Below are 23,807 nucleotides of genomic sequence, written 5' to 3'. Positions count from 1 at the left end.
AATTTTGAAAATATTTTAAAATGTCTCTTTAAAATAATCCATTATTATACTATTTAATCAATTAAACACGATGATCATTAATTTGTAAAAATTGATTTAATAAATTATAAACACAAACATAATCGATTATATTCTTAAGAATTAAAAACTGAAAACAATAATGTTTTAATTTGTTGTTTTTCTACGTAAATGATTATACCTCTCACGAACAATTTAAGCAATTTTATAATCTATTAAAATTTCTATTGTTCTGTGTGCGCTTTTTTTTAGTTTACAGAAAATGTTTAGTCATAAGTTAAAAGTAACATATTTTTCCATGCATCTCTCGACATTTATTTTGTACTCCTAGGAATCTTTTAAATTCTTATTTTGTCCTAAGTTAAAAGTAACATATTTTTCTGTCTCTAATCTTATCTCCAAGATTTAACCAAATAAAAAGTATTTTACTTATATTAACTTATATAAATATTAAAAATTTATTATATTAATATTTATTATTTTTAATTTGAAAAAAACAATTTCAAAAAAATTATCCGGAATACTACATCGGTTAATATATGTTAAATTTTTTAATTTATATTAATTTAAATATTTGTTAAATTTTGTGTAAATATTCATTAAATTAAAATTTAAACAAAACAAAATATATTTTATTTTATATTAGTTTATATAAAATTTAAAAGAATTATTATGTTAATATTTATTACTTCAAATTTTAAAAAATATTCTTTAAAAGAATGTTAACCGGATTTTCACCTCCGGGTTAACATATGTAAAATTATGTTAAATTTTTTAATTTGTATTTAATTAAAATTTAAAAAAATAAAACTTATTTTTCTTTATTTGTATAAATATTTGAAATATTATTATGTTAATTTAATTTAAAAGAAAACATTTTTTTAATATGTTACCGGATCTCTACGTCCGGTTAAAATGGATTAAATTATATTAAAATTTTTAGTTGTTAAATTATTTTATTATTATTTTTACATTTTTATTAATCAGATTATCATAGATTAAATTATATTAAATGTTTTATTATTACTTTTTGTAATAATTATATTTTAAATATTTATAAAGTTGAAATTTAAAAAAATAAAATGCATTTTTTTATGTTATTTTAAATAAATATTTAAAAAATAATTATGTTAAATAAATTATTTTTTAAATTTTAATTGAAAAAATTATTTTAATATAATTTAATATATTGGTTATTGGATATCAACATTCATAAATGAGCAAAATAACATAATAATGGAGGTCGATATCAGAAAAAAAAAAGTCGGATGTCAATGTTAAAATTACCTGGTTCGCAATATTTGTTAAGCCACCTCCTACCGAGTCTAACCACTCCCTTTGAATGAATTTTGAGTTTTTCAACAAATAACCATCATGGTTTAAGAAGAAAACAAATATAGTTGAAATTGTGTCTCAAATATAAATACTCAGAGTCAGAAGAAGGAAACAAGGGCCAAAAGCTTCTCTGTTTTTTTGTGAAAGTATGAAACTGATGGTTCATAAACACCTCAAAACATTGCAATACAACTCCTTCGATGTTTATCCACCACTACAGTTTCACTAAAAGAAATTGTGAAAGAACGAGAAACAAATGGACACTGGTTTTTTTCAAAACAGAAACATAGGGTTTCTTAAATGGGGATATTAATCCTTTTATAGTAATGATGTTAACCTTCAGTTCACAAAAATTTGCAAATTCGACATGAAAGCTGGAACACCTGTCTAGAAAGCCATTATGGGGATTTCGGTTAGAAAGATAAAACATCTTAGTTTGTCCGAAAAGTGCTAAAACAAGCACTACTAACAAGAGGGACTAATGTTCAGGCATCTCATACTATTTTACTGACGAAATCTGATATCTTTGTTTGATTCCAAACTAATTTGTCTAGTAGAGAGGACTAATTATTATTTTAACCTTTAAAATAATAAAGGAAACAGAAAGATTTGGAAATGGTCCAAAATAAGGACGATAAAAAAAAAAAAAAAAAAAATTTCTCTTTTTTATTGCCCCTTCATCTTGTATATAAATAAGCATATGCTCAGTCTTAAGCTTATCATTCGCGAAACTGCTCAGTGGTTATATACTTCCCACTCCACAGTCCCCGTAGTGTTATTCTCTTGTTTCACAGTTTTTCTCTCATCCCTTGCCTTTTCCCTTAGGGTTTGGTTTCCATTTTTTCTGCTGTTTTGTTCTCAGAGTTTTGTCAAAGGGTGCAATGTTTAGAGGTTTGTAAGAACAGTGGTCTAGAATAAGGACGAGGATAAGAAAAATAAAATAAATAAAAAGAATTATCTTCTTCGTATTCCCCTGCTAAGTCCCCATAGCGTTATTTATTTAATCTGTTATGAAATTTGTTTTTGGTATTTAAGAAGGTAGAGAGTTAAGGATATTAAATATGGACACAAAGGTGATTTCTTCCGGAGTCCAGTACTCAAATCTGCCGGAGAGTTACATCCGACCGGAATCGGAGCGACCTCGTCTGGGCGAAGTGTCGGAGTTCGAGGATGTTCCGATAGTCGATTTGGGTTGTGAAAACAGAGCCCAGATTGTGCGGGAAATCGGTGAAGCGTGCAGGTCCTTTGGGTTTTTCCAGGTGCAGAGGCTGTGTGGTTATGAATTATATATATATTTTCGATTTAAGAAATGAGGATTAAATAATTTAGAATAAAAATTGAAACAGGTGATGAATCACGGGGTGGGTGTAGAAGCTGTTCGGGAAATGACAGAGGTGGCACATGGTTTCTTCAAATTGCCTGTGGAGGAGAAACTGAAGTTGTACTCTGAAGACCCTTCAAAAACAACAAGACTCTCCACTAGTTTCAATGTGAAGAAAGAGACCGTCCATAATTGGAGGGATTATCTCAGACTTCATTGCTACCCATTGGACAAATATGTTCCTGAATGGCCTTCTAGTCCTCCCTCTTTCAAGTAAGTCTCCTCCCACACATTCATATCTTTTTTTCTAATAGGTTCAAAAATATAAATGCTTAAATTTCAAAATAGAAATGTGTTCAAATTTTAAATTCTAATTTTGCATACTTTTTGGATGATTAGGAAAACATCCATCCCTTTGTCATGTGGACAACACTTTTCTGCCTTCCCTCCTAATACCAAACCAAATCACATGTAATAATAATACCCTTTTTACATAACTTCTTTTCGACCGTTCCAGTTTCCTACCCTCTCCATTTTCTTCTTTCGAGCCAATACTCTATGTTGTTCTAGAAAATAATACACCTATTATGAAATTAACAAATTTAATTAGCATACGTAATGATATAATTAAATCTTAGTATATTCACAATATTTTTTTATTAGATTAAATAAATATGTTTTGGTCCCTCAAATTGAAGTCAATTTTGAAATTAGTTATTCTTCAAAATTTTATATTAATCTAGTTCCTTATCTTTAGAAATACATCTATTTAGTTTTTTGGGTTAAATATGTTTTTATCCCTCAAGTTTCAGCGAAATTTGGAATTAGTCCCTCATCAAAACTTTTGACCAATTTAGTCTTTCATCTTTCAAGATGCGTGAATTTAGTCATTTTAACCAAATTTTGTTAAGTTTATCTGACGTTTCAAGCGCATTTCATGATAGTATTTAAATTATTTACATTGTTTGACACATTTTTTCTTCAATGTTAACTTAAATACTATCATGAAATGTGCTTGAAACGTCAGATAAACTTAACAAAATTTGGTTAAAAGAACTAAATTCAAGCATTTTTAAAGATGAAGGACTAAATTGGTATAAAGTTTTGATGAGGGACTAATTCCAAAATTCACTAAAACTTGAGGGACCAAAAACATATTTAACCCTAGTTTTTTTTACCAAATTTTGTTAAGTTTATTTGATATTTGATATTTTAAACGTATTTTATGATAATATTTGAGTTAACATTGAAGTAAAAATGTGTCAAACGATGTAAAAAATTCAAATATTATCCTGAAATGCATTTGAAACATTAAATAAATTTAAGAAAATTTGATTAAAATGACTAAATTCATACATTTTAAAAATAAAAAATTAATCAAAAATTTTAAAAAATGACTAATTTTAAATTTTAATGAAACTAAAATATGACAAAAACAAATATTTAACTTTTTTTATTTTACTGAAATTGGTGAAATAATAGATACACGAATACTTTTGAAAAGTACAAACATAAACTTTTAAGTAATGCACGTGTCTATTTATCATATTTGCCTTTGGAAAATTAATTGGCACAACTTTCGCAATAAAGTACTGTGGTCCTGTCGGGGATCATATGCTATTTAATAAATAATTTTTTGGAAAAAAGAAAAAAAAAACTAGAAATACGGTACCTATTGAGTGCTTTGAAATCTGATTTCCTTCTGTGTTGGGTTGTACTGTTGACATTATAGAGTCGAAAAATAAAACACACACGAAAAGGATAAAGCGCCCATATCAATTCATAATTAATTGAACCCACATGGGAAAGAAACTTTCTGCTTTACAAAGTAAATGTGAGGAAAACCATGTATGTACTATATTATAAGATATTTAATTATTTAAAAAATGAATTCAAGAATTATATTTTTATATCGTATTTTTTCACCCATTTACCCACCTAAGCAAGCACAGTTTTTTTTTTTTTTTTTAATTCAAAGTCTTAAAAAACATTCTATTTTTTAAAGTATGATGGATGTGTCGATTATAAACTCAGAGCTCAAAATGCACTATATGCCATCAAAAAAATTAAACTAATTAATTTCAACTTTGGGTAGAAGCGGGTTAATGAACCAGATAAAGAAATTAAGAATACATAGAATTTCCATCATACAAAATGAAATATACTTTTACTTTATTTAATTTTTTTTCGTAACTCAAAACGAACATAATGTTTTTGAATCTATTTTCAACGTTTTCTACCCACTGATCATGTGACTACATGCAATGTGTCTTCCGGATAGACACTCAAAAAAGAAAGGAAAATATTTGAAATTATAAGTATTCAAAATAAATAGAAATAACATTTTATTATAAATAATGTAATAATTTATATTAATTAATATAAATAAAGTTTAATAGCATGTAAATTAAGTTTTGAAAGAACCCTTGGTATAAATATTTGAATTGTTTACCGTTTATAAATATATGATGCTACGGTTTTGTATTTATTTAATTTTCTATTGTATAAAAAAATAATGTGTGTTTGTGTTTGTGTACACGATATGCATATGTGGATGGAATTTGTTAATAAATAGCTGAAAAAGAAAAACTGTTTTGTTGAGGTAGTTTGGAGTATTTAAAAAAGTGAAAGAATAAAAACAAATTACGAGATCCACACAGAGCCTATCAGGTTTTGAGGAAAAGATAAGGTGAGTTATTATATAATGAAAATATAAATTATTTAATTTTTTCACATTGTTTTTGTTTTATGTGTGAAATGTGAGTCAGGGCCCAAATGTCATTTTAGTGATAGTTGGAGTGACGTGGCATTGAATGAGCAGTGACGTCAGTGGACATTTGCGTGTTGACGTAACGTCTTTAATTCATTAATATTCTGATCTGAAGCTTGTCCCTACTTCTGTTCCGTTATGCCTTTTCAGTTATGGGGTCATTCTGCGCACTTTTTACCCCCAAATCATAAGGGAATAATCTAAAATTGTTTATGAATTGGAATTTGGAATATGATTCGGCAGGGAAAGCGTGAAAAAATACTGCGAAGAGGTTCGGGAATTAGGGTTGAGAATAGAGGAATACATAGGAGAGAGTTTGGGGCTGGAGAAAGATTACATAAAGAATGTTTTGGGTGAACAGGGGCAACACATGGCGGTGAACTATTATCCACCGTGCCCACAACCGGAACTCACTTATGGGTTACCGGGTCACACCGACCCGAATGCACTCACAATTCTGCTCCAAGATCTCCACGTTGCCGGTCTTCAAGTTCTCAAGGACGGAAAATGGCTCGCCGTTAAGCCCCACCCCAATGCCTTCGTCATTAACATCGGCGATCAACTCCAGGTAATTACGTCAACCAAACACCGCTTTAAATTTTGTTTCGCTTCGTTTGCATGTGGGTTTTATGTGTTTGTCTCTTGGCCCAACTTCTTTTGTGAGCTGGATCTTGTGTCAGAATTCAGCCCACACAATGTGATAACCAATATGAAACTGGGCTTGAGTGGTGTGCAGGCTTTGAGTAATGGGCTTTATAAGAGTGTATGGCACCGTGCTGTTGTGAATGTTGATAAGCCCAGGCTTTCTGTGGCTTCATTTCTTTGTCCGAACGATGAGGCATTGATTAGCCCAGCTAAACCACTCACTGAAGATGGATCTGAAGCCGTATACAGAGGATATACGTATGCTGAATATTATAAGAAGTTTTGGAGCAGGAACTTAGACCAGGAACACTGTTTGGAACTTTTCAAGAACAAGTAACCTGGCAAGAACAAAAAATGTTTTCATGTTTTGTCCTACATTGCTCCTTTCTTCCCATCCTATCCGCACTCCTTGAAGCTCAGTGTTGTTGTCAGTTCTTCATTTCTTTTTGTTATCACAAATTGTGTTTTTGTGTCAGACGCTCATGATTTCTGGTGGAGGAAGGTGTTTTCCTACCAGCCATCGTGCTCTATTTGATTTATGGTAGGAAGAAAAATATGTTATTTAACATTCATATATTGAACCTTCCAAATTTCCTAGTGCTACTCATGTATACTTGGTCTCATAGAGAAGTGCCAGGGAAAAGTATTTTAAGTTTAGAATTCTATTGTCGCCATTCTCACAATCATGTTTCTCAAATATTATATTTCTTGGGCTGCTCATTCTCTTTTGTACACATAAGTATTACAAGTTAACTTTGTGGAAAACTCCTCAAAGAATAAATATTACAAGTCGTCTAAATCAAATAAATAGTTTCAATACGAAACTTTGTTATTTGAGAGAAAATAACATTATTCTAAAGTAGCACCACAAACAATTTAATTTTGAAAACTCAAATATAACTTTATATGAATCCACGCTTGAAAAACTTCAACACTTTTGAGAAATTTTGTGATGTAGGTATTAAAAACATAACACATAACCATGAAACCTTGAAATCTGGCCCTTATGGCCTGTGCCTGAGAGTCTTTCTCTGTTCTTTGTTTGCCAACAAGAAAAGAGCCACCATCACCACATCAGAGTGAATCGCACACACCTATTGTATCACGCAATCACCTTCCCGTTGTTTGTTAGTGCCTCGTAGAATTCTTCAACAACTTCAGCAATGATGACTGAATGTATGATCACTAGAAGAATTCATTCTGTCCTCTCATTGAATTTTTCCTTCTTTTGCTTCAAGAGGGAGAAGTTAAAATTCCACAGAAGCAATCCTGCTCTTGCAGCTTTAACGTGGGAAGGTAAAACGCCATGGAATTATATGTTGAACCATGAAAATTTCCTTCTGCTGCTGATTCAATTTTGGTCAAAGAATTTTATTTTAAGTTTAGAACTTGTCTGTCACACTTATTAGAATGATGTTTTACAAATATTTGTATAGTAGGTTGTTTGCGTTATTATCTTTTATACACCTATATGAACACCACCTCAATGTCCAATTGGATTGGATAATGTGTTAGCTGTTATACATATATTACAATTTATTGCAAAAGCAGTTACACCCGAGAGCGTGATTTTTTTCCTTCATTTCAGATGCAAATATGCTGCATTGTTGCAACCATATATTTTAAATGTTGGGATTGTTATGAGTTTTTTTTTTCTTCTCTCGCAGGCCATGGATTTGGCCCATTTATACCCGCATCCACCATCAATAGAGCATCATTCTCCTCCCTCAAACGCACACTTTAATATTCTCATTCATTCTCTCTAGTTCTCTCTTATATTTCTTCTCTCATTCTGGATTTATTTATTTACTTTTTTTTAAGAGTTATTTTGCTAGTTTTGAGATCTTTGGAAATTTTGAGAAGTTCCTGTTGTATTTTGGGGAGCTTGCGCAATACACCGCGGATAAGTCCTTAAGGGCAGTGAATTTACACACCTCAGGAAGACTTTTTGGTTCGTGATTATTGTCAGCTACTACAACAATCTTAAGAACTTATGGCTGACAACAACAACAACAACACATCCTTTACGGAGAATCCAAATACTTTTTCCAGAACTCAAAGTCTTTGCAAAACCTTTTCTGGATGTGTTAAAAATTGAGGTATTCTCTGGACAGAACTTTCGATGTTGGCAAGAACGTGTGTCTACCCTTTTAGACATGTATGGAGTTGCTATTGCTCTCACATCCTCAAAGCCCAACTCCAATATCCCTTCAAAACAAATTGAAGACTGGATTCATGCAAATAAGGTATGTTGACACACTTTACTTAGTGCATTGTCTAATGACCTGTTTGATGTGTATTGTTCATACAAGGAAGCGAAAGAAATTTGGGATTCGTTGATCCTCAAATATACTGCTGAAGACGTAGTGAGACAAAGATTCATCATAGGAAACTACTACCGATGGGAGATGATTGAAGATAAGGACATTAAGATCCAAATCAACGAAGATCACAAGCTACTTGAAGATATTAAAGCAGAGAACATAATCCTTCCTGATGAGTTTGTTTCAGAACTCCTGATTGAGAAACTACCGTCATCTTAGACTGACTATAAACAACAGCTGAAACACAGGCACAAGAAGATGTCGATTCAAGAGCTCATTACACATATCATAGTCGAAGATACCAACAGGCAGGAATGTGCTACTGCAAGGGCCAAAGCATTATCTGCAAAAGTTAACATTGTAGAAGAAAAACCTGCACCAAAAAGATACGAGAATAAACCTGATCACAATAAGAAAAGTAATCTTCGAAATTCCCTTCCCAAAGGATCTAACCCCACCTTTAAGAAAAAGGGAAATTGTTTCGTATGTGGGAACCCTAGCTATCATGCACCTCAGTGCAGGTGTAGAGCAAGAAACGACAATCCTCCTAGGGCAAATATAGTTCAAGGGGAAGATACTATAGTTGCGGTCGTTTCACAAGTAAATTTGATTACCAATGTGAGTAAGTGGGTCGTAGACTCTGGTGCTACCAGGCACATATGTGCAAACAGAAGTGCTTTTACCTCCTATACCAATATAGGGGAAGGAGAAGAACACATCTATCTTGGTCACTCCAGGACAACTCTTGTCCTTGGGAAAGGAAAAGGTTCTTCTGAAACTCACATCGGGAAAGACTCTGGCCTTGAGTGATGTGCTACATGTGCCCTCTATTAGAGTTAATCTAATATCTGTAGCACTATTGGAAAAAGTTGGGGTTAAAGTGTCATTCGAATCTGACAAGATTGTAATGACAAAAAATAATGTTTTCGTGGGAAAGGGATATTGTGATCAAGGTCTCTTTGTACTCAATATTTTAGAAATTATTAAGGAATCTTCTTCTGCTTATATCATTGACTCATATGATATGTGGCATGCTAGATTAGGACACATGAATTCTTCGTATATTATGAAATTGCAACGACTAGGATTAATATGCATGATAAACAAAGTGGAAAATGTGATATATGTGTAGAATCTAAAATAACAAAGAAAACTTGTTATCCTATAGAACGTCAATATGAATTATTAGGGTTAATTCATTTTGATCTAGCCGACTTAAAACAAACTATGTCTAGAGGTGGTAAAAATTACTTTGTAACATTTATAGATGATTATTCTAGATACACTAAAGTGTACTTAATCAAGCATAAAGATGAAACTTTCTATGTGTTTTTAAAATATAAGGCAAAAGTAGAAAATCAATTGAATAAGAAAATTAAAAGGATTAGATCAGATAGAGGTGGTGAATATGTTTTGTTTAATAAATATTGTGTTAGAGAAGGTATCATCCATGAAGTAACCCCACCATATTCACCTAAGTCTAATGGAGTAGCTGAGAGAAAGAATAGAACTCTTAACGAAATGATGAATGTCATGCTTATTAGTTCTAGTGCACCTGATAACCTTTGGGGAGAAGCCCTTCTTGCTACGTGTTTTTTACAAAATAGGATACCTCATAAGAAAACTGGTAAAACACCTTATGAATTGTGGAGAGGTTATCAACCTAATCTTAAATATCTAAGAGTGTGGGGGTGCCTAGCTAAGGTAATGTTATTTGATCCTAAGAAAAGAAAAATAGGCTCTAAAACCTCTAATTGTATGTTTTTAGGCTATGCCGAACATGGTGCTGCCTATAGGTTCTTGTTCTTAAAAGTGATGTAATTGAACATAATACTATTGTGGAGACAAAAAATGTTGAGTTCTTTGAACATATATTTCCTTTAAAGGTTAGTGAGACACCTAAACAGTCTATAGATAATAATAGTGATGCCATGTGTGAGGTTTTGAGAAGAAGTAAAAGACAAAGGAAGGAAACTTCTTTTGGAGATGACTTTTATACCTATCTAGTTGAAAATGATCCAACAAGCTTTCTAAAGACTACTAGAGTTCCTGATGCAAAATAGTGGGATAAGGCCATTAGGACTAAAATTGAATCAATTCAGAAAAATAATACTTAGACCTTAGTAGATTTGCCTAAAGGAGCAAAACCCATTGGTTGTAGTGGATATTTAAGAAAAAATATCACCCAGATGGATCCATAGATAAGCATAAAGCAAGTTTAGTAGCAAAAGGTTTTACTCAAAATTCCAACATAGATTACTTTGACACCTTTGCCCCCTGTGACTAGGATTTCCTCAATTCGATGTTAGCCTTAGCAGCTACCCATAAGCTAGTAATACATCAAATGGATGTTAAGACTGCTTTTCTAAATGATGATTTAGAGGAGGAAATCTATATGACTCAACCTGAGGGGTGTGTTGTCCCTGGTCAAGAAAGTAAGATATGCAAGCTTTTAAAATCTTTGTATGGGTTAAAAGAAGCACCTAAACAGTGGCATGAAAACTAGATAGTGTCTTACTATGTGATGGTTTCTTACCTAATGATGCTGATAAATGTGTGTATTCTAAATCTGAAAATGGCAAATGTGTCATTATATGTTTGTATGTGGATGACATGTTAATATTTGGTACATGCATTGATATAGTTTCTAGAACTAAATTGTTTCTAAGATCATAAGGAAGGGAAATAATATATTACTATCCTAAGAACAATATATTGAGAAACTTCTTAGGAAGTTTGGATATTATGAGTTCAAACCAATGAGTACCCTTTATGATGCTAACTCTAAATTAATGAAAAATAGATGAGAATCTGTTTCTCAACCTCAGTATGCCCAGATAATTGGGAGCTTACTGCACTTGATGAGCTTTTCAAGACTTGATATTGCTTATGCAGTAGGTGGACTGAGTAGGTACACTTAATGTCCTAATCATGAACATTGGGATGCACTTGCAAGACTTATGAAATACTTACGAGGTTCAATAGATTATGCCAATGAATACAATGGATTTCCCGTTGTACTAGAAGGGTGTAGTGATGCTAACTGGATCTCTGATTTAGATGAGACAAAATCCACTAATGGTTATGTATTCAAACTTGAGGGGTGGTGCGATTACATGGAGATCAGCCAGACAAACAATTATTGCAAGATCAATAATGGAATCTGAGTTTATTGCTCTTGAAATGGCTGGTAGTGAGGTTGAGTGGTTGAAAAACTTCTTAGCAAACATTCCTTTAGGAATGAAACCAACCCCATTTATTTCAATTCATTGTGATTGCCAATCGGCAATAGCTATAGCTAAAAATAAGAACTACAATAGGAAGAACAGACATATTCAATTGAGACATAATTTGGTTAAGCAGGTGCTAAAGAGTGAAATTATTTCCATTAATTATTTGAGGTCAGAACAAAATCTAGCAGATCCTCTGACTAAACCCTTGGGAAGAAACATGATATTAGAAACATCGAGGGGAATGAGACTTAAGCCACTTGCAAACAAACAAGTGATGACAACTCAACCTTTGTGATTGGAGATCTCATGAATAAGGTTCATATGGGTAAAAACAAGTCACTTGTTAGTTCTGATAGCACTAAATTGATTTTAAATCAATTCTGTCTATTCCTATGGTGTGTGTGTGAAAGTGCTAGAGACTGCATTTTTAGAGGATAAACTTTGTGATTAAAATTCTCTGTGGTGTAAGAATTTTAGTTTAAACAAAGTTTTAATGATTTTCATATCCCTTACGGGTAGTATATGATTTGCAGCATACACGTGATGAAATCACCTATATGAGTGTCAAGTGGGGTCGCTTGTATGAGATCTTGGCATGATCTCTAGAGCACTCATGAACACTTTGCACACGCATGGCCTAGTAAGCGCAACACAACGATAACAACAAAGAATTGTGGGGTGTATTGTGATTGATGAACCGCTAACACACATCAAGTGTCCTTGGTTCATACAGCTTGCTATACCAACTACATTGTGTATTAAGTTTCCCAATCTAAGACTGGTTCATATAGCTTGCTATACCAGCCCTGATGCATTACATCCTATGTGAAACCCAAATTTTTTTCTTTTCTTCTTTCTATCGATTATCTTTTGCAATATGTGGAGTGTAACGTCCCATTTAATCAATAAATATAATTAAAGGAAGCGTCACACAAAGATAACATATAAACGCAATCCTGGAGTACAAACCCAACTTTGTACAGTAACCAAGGCACACCACGATGCCCAAATGAACCAGATACAACTATTCAACAGTAATAAAGTTGGGAAATTAAAGAGCAGCCAATACATGGGTCGTGGCCCTAAAAGAAAGTCCCGAGTGGACCAATCCAGTCCATACGACTAAGCAGCGGAGTCACCATTCCCCTGTTGACCGCGAACACCTCTCACATCTGCTCACATCAATAAATTGATGATCATCGCAAAGGAAGAAGAACCACATACAAGACAATCAAACAAACAAACAGGGTAAGCTAAAGTAAAACTGTTCATCAAATAGTAGCATGCCATCACACAATCCAAGCATTTTATATATCATCCAAACATGTTCTGACTTCTCAAACAATACACTAGACTCTGACTCGACTCATCCGGATACATATAGTCTGGTCGAATTTAGCGGATGCTTGCACTTGTGGTGAATACCTCTGCTTACCCTTGAGCTGCTCACCCCCGAGCTATATGTTACAAGTGTTACAATGAATCATTTCCACACACACAAGGTTAGCCCTCAATGAGTTTTAGGCCTCCTGTTACTCTCACCACAAGAGTCAGTCCGCTCTAAGTGAGACTAACTAACTCCTTAGAGTGTCAAGATGCAACCATACCTTGAATCCTTACCAGACCATATAGATGGGGCACCACCATGGACACCCACTAACAGGGGTCATGGAATTACGTCCCGACCACTGAAGCACGACCCTGAAATCTCACCTAGAGATTCCAATGGATTACGCATTGTCACATACCAAACATAAACCAACAACAAGAGGCACACTTATCATGCTTATAATATCATACCAACCTCTGAAATCAATTCTCATTCATACCACATGTTGAATCCATAACACTGGTCATTCCCAAATCCATGAGTATAGCGCCTCATATCATACCAATACCATGCCTCTTTAATTTCTAACCCACTCATTAGTTTCACATGCCAAGATCCCTCAATCATATCTATACAATTTATAACCACAGATCATACCATGCATTTCATTTCACAGGCCTTATGCATCATACAGAATAACTCATAAATCAAACCATCCAATTACCAATTGAAGAAAACACACAACCTGCAGCGGATCTCGCTCAAGGCAAGGGCCTTCGCTCAGGCGAGAGGGGTGCTCTCGCTTAGACGGTAAACCCTCGATTAGGCGAGATCATGACCAGTGCTGGGAGGTTCTCGCAGGCTCGCTTAGGCGAGCCCTGCCTCGCCTGAGCGAGACAACCTCTCGCCCAACAGTGAGGTCCCTCGCTTGGGCTAAACCATAGCAGCGTCCTAAAGCTTTCACTCATCCTCGCTTAGGCGAGTGGCTCTCGCCTGAGCGAGACAGTGCCTCGCTCAAAACCAGAGCTCTCCGCTTGAGCGAGAGGTCGCGAAACCCCTAGTTTGCTCTTGCAAGTCTCGCCTGGGCGAGTTAGTCTCGCTTGGGCGAGAGTAACAGATCTCGCCACTATTTCTCCTGCAACAGTCACATGTTTGCACCCAAATAACAGTACAAGGCAGTTCATACATTCATCATAATCATATAGATCATAAAACACCTAACAAACTCTAAATCAGCAAAAAAATCATTCAAGACCCAAAACCCTAACTTCCCCGTACCTGGAAAAAGGTTTAGCAAGGACCCTGACGGCACGACCACGAGCACAACAGCTCTAGGGATGAACTACAGGGCTGAAATAAAGGTGGAACAAAACTAGTAGATGGGGTTAACAGAGGATCCTAACTGGGAATACGAAAGGTGATTAAAGGGGGACCAACATGAACTAGAAAGGGATACTTACGTGGAGTAACAAGTCCTCTTAGCTCAACGTAACAGCGGAAGCAAACCCTAGCAGAGAGGTTTACGGCTGCGTTTCAAGGTTCTCTGAAATGAGTGGAAAGTGTGAGTTAGGGCAAACTAGAAGTGGCTTTTATTCTTTAGGCCAGCCTTTAGGCCCAACAGTTGTAAGGCAGCCCTTAAAAGATTAGGGCAGGAAAACTAGGCCTTACATTCTCCCCAACAAGAAAATTTTCGACCTCGAAAATAAAGACTTACCAGGTAAAAAGATGTGGATATGATTTTCTCATGTTCTCCTCTAATTCCTAAGTCGAGTCACCCGTCCTCTGATCCCATATGATTTTGACAAGGTTGACTACTTTTCCTCGGTGTTCCTCAACTTTGCTATCCTCTAGAGCAATAGGTGCACTTCCACCGTGAGGTCCTCTCTGATCTGTATATCCTCGGCTTCTAACACATGAGCCGGATCAAACACATACTTCCTCAGCTGCGAGACGTGGAACACCAGGTGGAGGTTTGCCAACTGAGGGGGTAAAACTATCTCATAAGCCACCGGCTCAATCCTTCTCGTGATTTGATAGGGACCAAGGAACTTAGGAGCAAGCTTCCTCGAGCGGAGAGTCCTTCCCACACCAGTGGTTCGAGTCACCCTCAAGAATACATGATCCCCAGCTGCAAACTCTAAAGGTCTCCTCCTACGGTCTGTGTAAGCCTTCTGCCTACTCTGAGAGGCCTGCATTCTATCCCTCACCATTCTGACTTTCTCAATAGTTTGTTCTAATAATTCTGGTATGACTAGCATTACTTCCCCATCCTGATACCAACAAAGAGGAGTCATATACTTCCTGCCAAAAAGAGCCTCATATGGCGTCATGCCAATGCTCGTATGAAAACTGTTGTTATAGGTGAATTCTATCAGGGGTAACATTTCATCCCAAGCTCCCAGATGATCCAATATGCACGTCTGTAACAAATTCTCAAGTGACTGAATCGTTCTCTCAGACTGACCGTCGGTCTGAGGATGATAGGCTGAATTCATGGTGAGCTTGCTACCCATAGCACTCTGTAGCGTCTGCCAAAACCGTGAAGTGAACCGCGGATCTCTGTTCGACACAATACTTGACGGTACCCCATGCAACCTCACTATCTCTCTGATGTACAACTGAGCCAATTTGGCCATAGGCATTCTTAAGTTCATTGCCAAGAAGTGAGCACTCTTGGTTAGCCGGTCCACTATAACCCAGATAGCATCATGCCCCCTAAAAGTTCGCGGTAAATGGGTTACAAAATCCATGGAGATGCTATCCCATTTCCACACTAGTATCTCCAAGGGCTGTAGAATCCTGTCGGGTCGCTGATGCTCCACCTTTGCCTTCTGACATGTCAGGCAGGCTGCCACAAACTATGCCACGTCTTTCTTCATCCCCTGCCACTAAAAGGTTTCCTTGAGATCCTGGTACATCTTAGTCATGCCAGGATGCATGCTAAGACGACTCTTGTTCCTCAAGGATTAACCGTTTTACCTCAGTATCATCAGGTACACACACTCTGTCCTGGAACCTCAATATGTCATCATTTCCCAAAGTAAACTCTCTAGCCTCATCCGACCCAAGTTGTTCCCTGACTCTGATCAAACTTGCATCTAACAATTGTCTTTCTCTGACTGAGTCCAGGAAGTCACTGGATATGGTTAAGTTACTACATCTGATGAGTCCAGACTCTAACTCCACTTGTAGCTTCATATCCCTGAATTGCTCCAGTAACTCCACCTCCTTGATCATGAGGTGAGTCGTGTGTACCGTCTTCCTACTCAAGGTATCAACAACTACATTCGCCTTCCCCGGATGATATAACAGTTCAAAATCATAGTCCTTCAGGAACTCCATCCACCTCCTCTGTCTCATATTCAGCTCCTTCTGATCAAACAGATACTTAAGGCTTTTGTGGTCGCTGAATACACGAAAATGGGCACCGTATAGGTAGTGCCTCCAGATCTTCAAGGCGACTACAATCGCTGCCAATTCCAGATCTTGAGTGGGGTAATTTCTCTCATCCACTTTAAGTTGCCTCGAAGCATAGGCCATTGCCTTCTTTTCTTGCATAAAAACACAGCCGAGTCCAAGGTAAGAGGCATCACAATAAACCTCAAAGGATTTTCCAACATCAGGAATCACCAATATAGGAGCACTTGTCAACCTTCTCTTTAGCTCCTAAAAGCTCTCCTCACACTTGTCCGTCCAAGTAAAAGGTTAGTCCTTCCGAGTAAGCAGTGTCAGAGGTGCCACTATCTTGGAGAATCCCTCTATGAATATCCTATAGTAGCCCGCTAACCCCACAAAGCTCTTGATCTCTGTGGTCGACTTAGGACTTTCCCACTTTACCACCGCTTCGACCTTTGCAGGGTCTACTGCAATCCCCTGAGCGGATATCACGTGCCCCAAAAACTGTACTTCATCCATCCAGAACTCACACTTGGATAACTTGGCATACAAATGCTTCTCTCTCAAAACACTAAGCACTAACCTCAGGTGTTCAGCATGCTGCTCCCGAGTCTTAGAATAGATGAGAATGTCGTCTATAAAGACTACAACAAACTTATCTAGGAAAGGCTGGAAGATCCTGTTCATGTAGTCCATGAACACTGCTGGAGCATTAGTCACACTGAAAGGCATAACCACATACTCGTAGTGTCCATACCGGGACCTGAAGGCCGTCTTCTGTACATCATCCACCTTCACCAGAATCTGATGGTACCCTGACTGTAAGTCTAACTTTGAGAACACCGACGACCCGTGCAGCTGATCCATCAAGTCGTGGATCCTTGGGAGGGGATACTTGTTCTTGATCGTCATTTTATTTAGTTGTCTATAATCCACACACAGACATGAACTCTCATCCTTCTTTTTCACCAACAACACTGGTGCTCCCCAAGGCGAAGTGCTGGGTCGGATGAACTGCTTCTCCATCAGCTCCTCTATCTGTTTCTTGAGTTCCACCAACTCTGCTGGAGCCATCGAGATTGGACCTGTTCCTGGTACTAGATCAATAGAGAACTCCACCTCTTTATTGGGAGGCAACCTTGGTACTTCATCCGGGAATACGTCTTCAAACTCACGCATCACAGGTACGACCGATGTTCCCTCCTTCTCCTCTACCTCCACAGGGTGAAGATTATGAAACACAGCGCACCACTCTGAACCTCATTCGTAACTCCTTGAGGAGATATTAATTATGGCTCCTCCGAGTCAAGGAATAATAGCATCTTCTCTCGACAGTCTATGAGAATGCGATTGGCAGAGAGCCAATCCATTCCTAAAATTACTTCCAACTCCTGTAGAGGTAGGCAGATCAGATTCACTTTATATCTGCGCCCTTCCACCTCCACTGGACATCTAGCACACAAGGACGATGTCCTGACCAAACCTGACGCCGGAGTAGATACCACCAACTCGCACTGTAGCTCACACATCGGCAGACTCAGACGTTTCACACAAGCATCGAACATAAAAGAGTGTGTCACTCCAGAATCAAATAGCACACAACAACTAGCATCAGCGATCACACAACAACCAATAACCAAGTTACCTGAGTCTGCCGCCTCTGTCATGACGTATGTAAGACCCGTGAAAATTAATTAATTAAATATTTAATTAATTAATAAATGCGGGTAGAAAGCGCCTTTATGGCATTAATTGTTGTTTAATGTGGTGTGGAAAAGTACTAGCTCAAATGGTTGAGAGTACTTTGATTGCTTTGGTCTTATGAGTGGAAGGTCTCGAGTTCAAACCTTAATAGACAGAACTTAACCTTTATTTTTACTAAATCTGGTTTGAGGTGAATGTGGAAAGGTAGAGAACCTAGCAGAATGGGGTTTTGGACATTGTGGTGGACTGCTATAGTGAGAAGCACGAATTTGAGAGTGTGAGTGGAGTTGTGAGTGTGCAAGGGCTGGACCAAGAGGGAGAGTGCGAATCAAGGATTTCATCTTCTCAATTTTTGATCACTAATTCCAGGTTAGGGGTGCTGACCTTTGTGTTTGTAAATTACTTGATTTGGGTATGATCCTGTGGAACTGTTATCCTCAATTGATTCTGTATGCTTGTGGGAATTCATGTTAAGCCTAATGTGATTGGGAATTTTGGGGTAAATTGATGTTGCTGGAGAGTCTTGCATGTTTGGGTGTCAACAATGAGGGTTTTGGGTAAGATAAATGTGGTTTGTGCTTTGAACTGGGATCATTGGGATTATTTCAGGTCTGAATGATATGTCTATGATTGGTGTATAATTCTCCATTGTTTGCTATGAATTGGAATGTGGTTTGGGTATGGTTTCGGGTGGTTTGTGTGCGTAAACAAAGGGAAACTCTGCGAGTCTCGCCCAAGCGAGGTCATCTCCTCTGAGCGAGAGTTGCAGAACCTCGTTTTTGGCCCTGTGCTGCATTTCTCGCCTAGGTGAATGGTTTTGGGTTTGAGTGACAGACACTCTCGCTTAGGCGAGAGTGGCTCGCCTAAGCGAGATCGCAAGGAAGGGTGCTCGTGTTGAGCGCGACTTCTCGTTCAGGCGAGGAGTTTAGTGTTTTGAGCGAGTCTAGTCTCGCTCAGGCGAGACGACCTCGCCTAAGCGAGATATCGTGGTCATGTGTGATACTTTTGGGTGATTCGTAGCTCAGGCGAGACTGATTTGAATGTTTGGGCGAGAGATGATCTCGCCTAGGCGAGGGGATCTCGCCTAAGCGAGATAACATGTTGTGGTCACTGTTTTAAGCTCGCTTAGGCGAGGTGAGCTAGCCTAAGCGAGGCTAAAGGCTTAGCTTGGGCGAGTGTCCCTGGCTTAAGCGAGTTGATGCGAGTTGCTATGTTTTACATGTGCTTGTGAGTGTGTTTTGGCTGTTTTATGCTGAGGATAGGATGTATATGCATGTGGGTGGTGTTTGAGCTTGAAGGACTAAGTCCAATAGGGGTCTGGGATGTGCTTGGTGGTTGGACACATGATGGGCATGGAACTGGTTGAGTTCCCGTCGGCTACTAATGAGTGAGGAGTCCTTAGTATGGTGATTGCATGTGTCGGGCGCACGATGGGCAAGGAACTGTGATGTTCCCGTCAGCTACTATTGGGTGAGGAGTCCATAGTATGGTGATTGCGTGCGTGCCAAGGTCCAAGTTATGAGGCTTAGATGTTTTTACTACGGGCGAGGAGTCTGTAGGGCAGGACTATGAGCGGGATATGCTCATAGGGTTGGACCACGAATGAGTTAGTTTTTTGCGAGCACAAGGAAGTCCCAAGACTAGTTCATGCATATGACTTATGAAGGACTATGAGGTTAGGGTTGGGTGATTTGGAAAGTATGAGGATTTTAATTATGTATTTTGGGTTGGGAAACATATTTACTTCATATATATGTTTATATTGTTATTGTGCATAGCTTACCCTATCTGTGTGTGTTTGGCGATGATCGGATAATTTGTTATCTGGGAGTAGATGATGTAACAGGTGAGCCAGGAGATGCTTAGAGACGGAGAGCATGAGCTACTTGGGATTTTGAAAGGAACTTTATTGTTTTGAGTTTGATGTAAATATTTTTATGATGAATTTTAATAACATTTCTATTTAGCGATAATGTACATTCGATCTATGTATGGTACCAGTTATGGTTTTAAATTTCTCGCGTTTTTGGGAAATTGTTATAATCAATGCGGTATTTATTTTAATTAGAATTTTATTTATTAAAAATTAGTAATATTCCTTACGGATGTTACAACGTATACTCTGCCCGTCCCCTGAGGCCTGTTGCCTTTGTCCCTCCGCTGATGCTGGTGGGGAGTCTACACTGGAGGGCGTGTCGCTGCCCTTGCAAGGTTGGGCAGTCCTTCCCAAAGTGGCCTTCCTTGCCATAATTGTTGCATCTGCGGTAGCCCTCCATGTGTGGGCAGACACTCCTTAGATGTGGGTCCCCACAAATGTAGCACTGCACTCGACCCTGCTGGGGAGGAAGACCCCTAGACCCCTGAGGCTGATGGTGAGGTCTGTCATATGGTCTCCTCTGCTCATCATGTCTGGGCTTGGACCCAGATGGTCCACCAATCCTCTGAGGTTGCTAAGGCCGCTGACCCTCTACCTCATTCTTCATCTTCTCCATTACTCTGGCCTTCTCCACCAGAGCAGCAAAATCCTTGATGGATAAGGGTGCTACCATCAAGCGAATGTCGTCGCGGAGACCATTTTCAAACTTGCGAAATCTCCACTCCTCGTCGAGTGGCAAGGTGTAGAAACGACCGAGATGCTTGAACTTCTCAGCGTAGTCAGCTACTGACTTCCCTCCCCGGGTAAGCTAGAGGAATTCCACCTCCTTGGCATATCTGACGATATCGGGAAAATATTCCGAGAGTAACTTTCCCCGGAAGGCCTCCCATGTGATTGGTTCTCCCCTCTCCTCCATGATGGATTTGGTGTTGATCCACCAATGTTTGTGGTGAGCATATACACCGTAAATGCAAGTCGGTTATCTGCCGGACACATCTTCGCGTCGAAGATTCTCTCCATGTCCTTTAGCCATTGGTCTGCGGCATCAGGACCGATCTTGCTCCCAAACTTCGTCGGTTGGTGTTTCAGAAAGTCCTCCAGGCTCCACTCCCTGACTCAAGGTCGTGGCTCAGGACCAAACACAGGGGCAGCCGCCCTGTTCTCTTCCAGCTGCCAGAGGGCTTCCATATGTTGCTGGTGGGCATCCTCTACAGCCACCCTCGCAGCCTCCATCTGTTGCATCACAAGTTGTTGTTGCTCCAGCGACGCTGCCTGTCGCTGCATCGACGCTTCGTGCTGCTGTATCATCGTTGTGCTTTGCTGCGTCATAGCAGCCACCATTGCTTCTATAGCTCTCGCGATATCAGATACATCGCCTTGAGAGGATTGAGAGGTCCTACGATGAGGTGCCATAGTTCACTGGCACACAGAAAATTACTTGGTTAGGCTTGATAAGACAGGATTTTAGCTAAACACTCAGAGAAACACAGAGAAAGCTAAGTGGACAATCCAAGTCCACAGACCTAAGGAATGACCGCTCTGATACCATAAATGTAATGTCTCATTTAATCAATAAATATAATTAATGGAAGCGTCACACAAAGATAATATATAAACGCAGTCCTGGAGTACAAACCCAACTCCGTACAGTAACCAAGGCACACCATGATGCCCAAACGAACTACATACAACTATTCAACAGTAATAAAGTTGGGAAATTAAAGAGCAGCCAATACATGGGTCGTGGCCCTAAAAGAAAGCCCTGAGTGGACCAATCCAGTCCAGATGACTAAGCAGCGGAGTCACCATTCCCCTGTTGACCGCGAACACCTCTCGCATCTGCTCACATCAATAAATTGATGATCATCGCAAAGGGAGAAGAACCACATACAAGACAATCAAACAAGCAAACAGGGTAAGCTAGAGTAAAACAGTTCATCAAATAGTAGCATCCCATCACACAATCCAAGCATTTTATATATCATCCAAACATGTTCTGAATTCTCAAACAATACATTAGACTTTGACTCGACTCATCCGGATACATATAGTCTGGTCGGATTCAGCAGATGCTTGCACTTATGGTGAATACCTCTGTTCACCCTCGAGCTGCTCACCCCCGAGCTATGTGTTACAAGTGTTACAATGAATCATTCCCACACACGCAAGGTTAGCCTCAATGAGTTTCAGGCCTCCTGCTACTCTCACCACAAGAGTCAGTCCGCTCTAAGTGAGACTAACTGACTCCTTAGAGTGTCAGGATGCAACCTTACCTTGAATAGTTACCAGACCATATAGATGGGACACCACCATGGACACCCACTAACAGGGGTCATGGAATTACGTCCCAACCACTGAAGCACGACCCTGAAATCTCACCTAGAGATTCCAAGGGATTACGCACTGACCACAAACCAAACATAAACCAACAACAAGAGGAACACTTATCATGCTTATAATATCATACCAACCTCTGAAATCAATTCTCATTCGTACCACATGTTGAATCCATACCACTGGTCATTCCCAAATCCATGAGTATAGGGCCTCATCTCATACCAATACCATGCTTATTTAATTTCTAACCCACTCATTAGTTTCACATGCCAAGATCCCTCAATCACATCTATACAATTTATAACCACAAATCATACCATGCATTTCATTTCACAGGCCTCATGCATCATACAGAATAACTCATAAATCAAACCATCCACTTACCAATTGAAGAAGACACACAACCTGCAGCGTATCTCGCTCAAGCCAAGGGCCTTCGCTCAGGCGAGAGGGGTGCTCTCGCTTAGGCGGTAAACCCTCGCTTAGGCAAGATCATGACCAGTGCTGGGAGGTTCTCACTTAGGCGAGCCCTGCCTCGCCTGAGCGAGACAACCTCTCGCCCAACAGTGAGGTCCCTCGCTTGGGCTAAACCACATCAGCGTCCCAAAGCTTTCACTCCTCCTCACTTAGGCGAGTGGCTCTCGCCTGAGCGAGACAGTGCCTCGCTCAAAACCAGGGCTCTCCGCTTGAGCGAGAGTTCGCGAAACCCCTAGTTTGCTCCTACAAGTCTCGCCTGAGCGAGTTAGTCTCGCTTGGGCGAGAGTAACAGATCTCGCCATTGTTTCTCCTGCAACAATCACATGTTCGCACCCAAATAACAATACAAGATAGTTCACACATTCATCACAATCATATAGATCATACAACACCCAACAAACTCTAAATCAGCAAAAAAATCATTCAAAACCCAAAACCCTAACTTTCCCGTACCTGGAAAAAGGTTTAGCAAGGACCCTGACAGCACGACCACGAGCACAGCAGCTCTAGGGATGAACTAGAGGGCTGAAATAAAGGTGGAACAGAACCAGTAGATGGGGTTAACAAAGGATCCTAACTGGGAATACGAAAGGTGATTAAAGGGGGACCAACATGAACTAGAAATGGATACTTACGTGGAGTAACAAGCCCTCTTAGCTCAACTTAACAGTGGAAGCAAACCCTTGCAGAGAGGTTGACGGCTGCGGTTCAAGGTTCTCTGAAATGAATGGAAAGTGTGAGTTATGGCAGACTAGGAGTGGCTTTTATTCTTTGGGCCAGCCTTTAGGCCCAATAGTTGTAAGGCAGCCCTTAAAATATTAGGGCAGGAAAACTAGGCCTTACATGGGGGATTGTTATATATATATATTGCAATTTATTGCAAAAGCAGTTGCACCGATAGGGTGATTTTTTCCCCTCATTTTGGATGCAAATATGGTGCACTGTTGCAGCCATATATTTTAAACGTTGGGATTGTTATGGATTTTTGTTTTCTTCTCTCGCAGACATGGATTTGGCCCATTTATGCCCCCATCTATAAAT

The 23,807-nt window shown here is 38.6% G+C and overlaps 2 protein-coding genes across 3 annotated transcripts; one reads left to right on the top strand and one right to left on the bottom strand.

Moving 5' to 3' along the window:
• The first annotated feature begins 2,073 nt into the window (after positions 1-2,073).
• Positions 2,074-7,956, top strand: LOC114196010 (protein DOWNY MILDEW RESISTANCE 6). 2 transcript variants are annotated; one of them, XM_028086489.1, is made up of 4 exons: positions 2,074-2,612; positions 2,700-2,947; positions 5,688-6,012; positions 7,757-7,956. In XM_028086489.1, the coding sequence occupies exons 1-4, from the start codon at positions 2,415-2,417 to the stop codon at positions 7,853-7,855; spliced, it is 870 nt and encodes a 289-aa protein (XP_027942290.1). In that variant the 5' UTR covers positions 2,074-2,414; the 3' UTR covers positions 7,856-7,956. The 2 variants fall into 2 exon arrangements, with proteins under 2 accessions (XP_027942290.1, XP_027942289.1); XM_028086488.1 differs by lacking the exon at positions 7,757-7,956 and adding an exon at positions 6,181-6,804.
• A 9,705-nt stretch (positions 7,957-17,661) lies between these two features.
• Positions 17,662-18,039, bottom strand: LOC114163649. The gene has a single exon (XM_028047948.1). It carries the CDS (start codon positions 18,037-18,039, stop codon positions 17,662-17,664), a length of 378 nt encoding a protein of 125 aa, XP_027903749.1.
• Positions 18,040-23,807: the final 5,768 nt, after the last annotated feature.

The sequence above is a fragment of the Vigna unguiculata genome, chromosome 9 (assembly GCF_004118075.2).
Source record: "Vigna unguiculata cultivar IT97K-499-35 chromosome 9, ASM411807v1, whole genome shotgun sequence".
In the NCBI taxonomy this organism is placed as follows: domain Eukaryota; kingdom Viridiplantae; phylum Streptophyta; class Magnoliopsida; order Fabales; family Fabaceae; genus Vigna; species Vigna unguiculata.
The sequence above is the reverse complement of the archived record's forward strand: the minus strand, read 5'-3'. Positions and strand labels throughout refer to the sequence as shown.

Excerpts from the sequence above, each read along its gene's own strand:
- LOC114163649 (XM_028047948.1), bottom strand. The coding sequence starts at position 18,039 with ATGACAGAGGCGGCAGACTCAGGTAACTTGGTTATTGGTTGTTGTGTG.
- LOC114196010 (XM_028086488.1), top strand. The coding sequence starts at position 2,415 with ATGGACACAAAGGTGATTTCTTCCGGAGTCCAGTACTCAAATCTGCCG. Across the intron at positions 2,613-2,699 it reads GGTCCTTTGGGTTTTTCCAG|GTGATGAATCACGGGGTGGG; the intron begins GTGCAGAGGCTG and ends AAATTGAAACAG. Across the intron at positions 2,948-5,687 it reads TCTAGTCCTCCCTCTTTCAA|GGAAAGCGTGAAAAAATACT; the intron begins GTAAGTCTCCTC and ends ATGATTCGGCAG.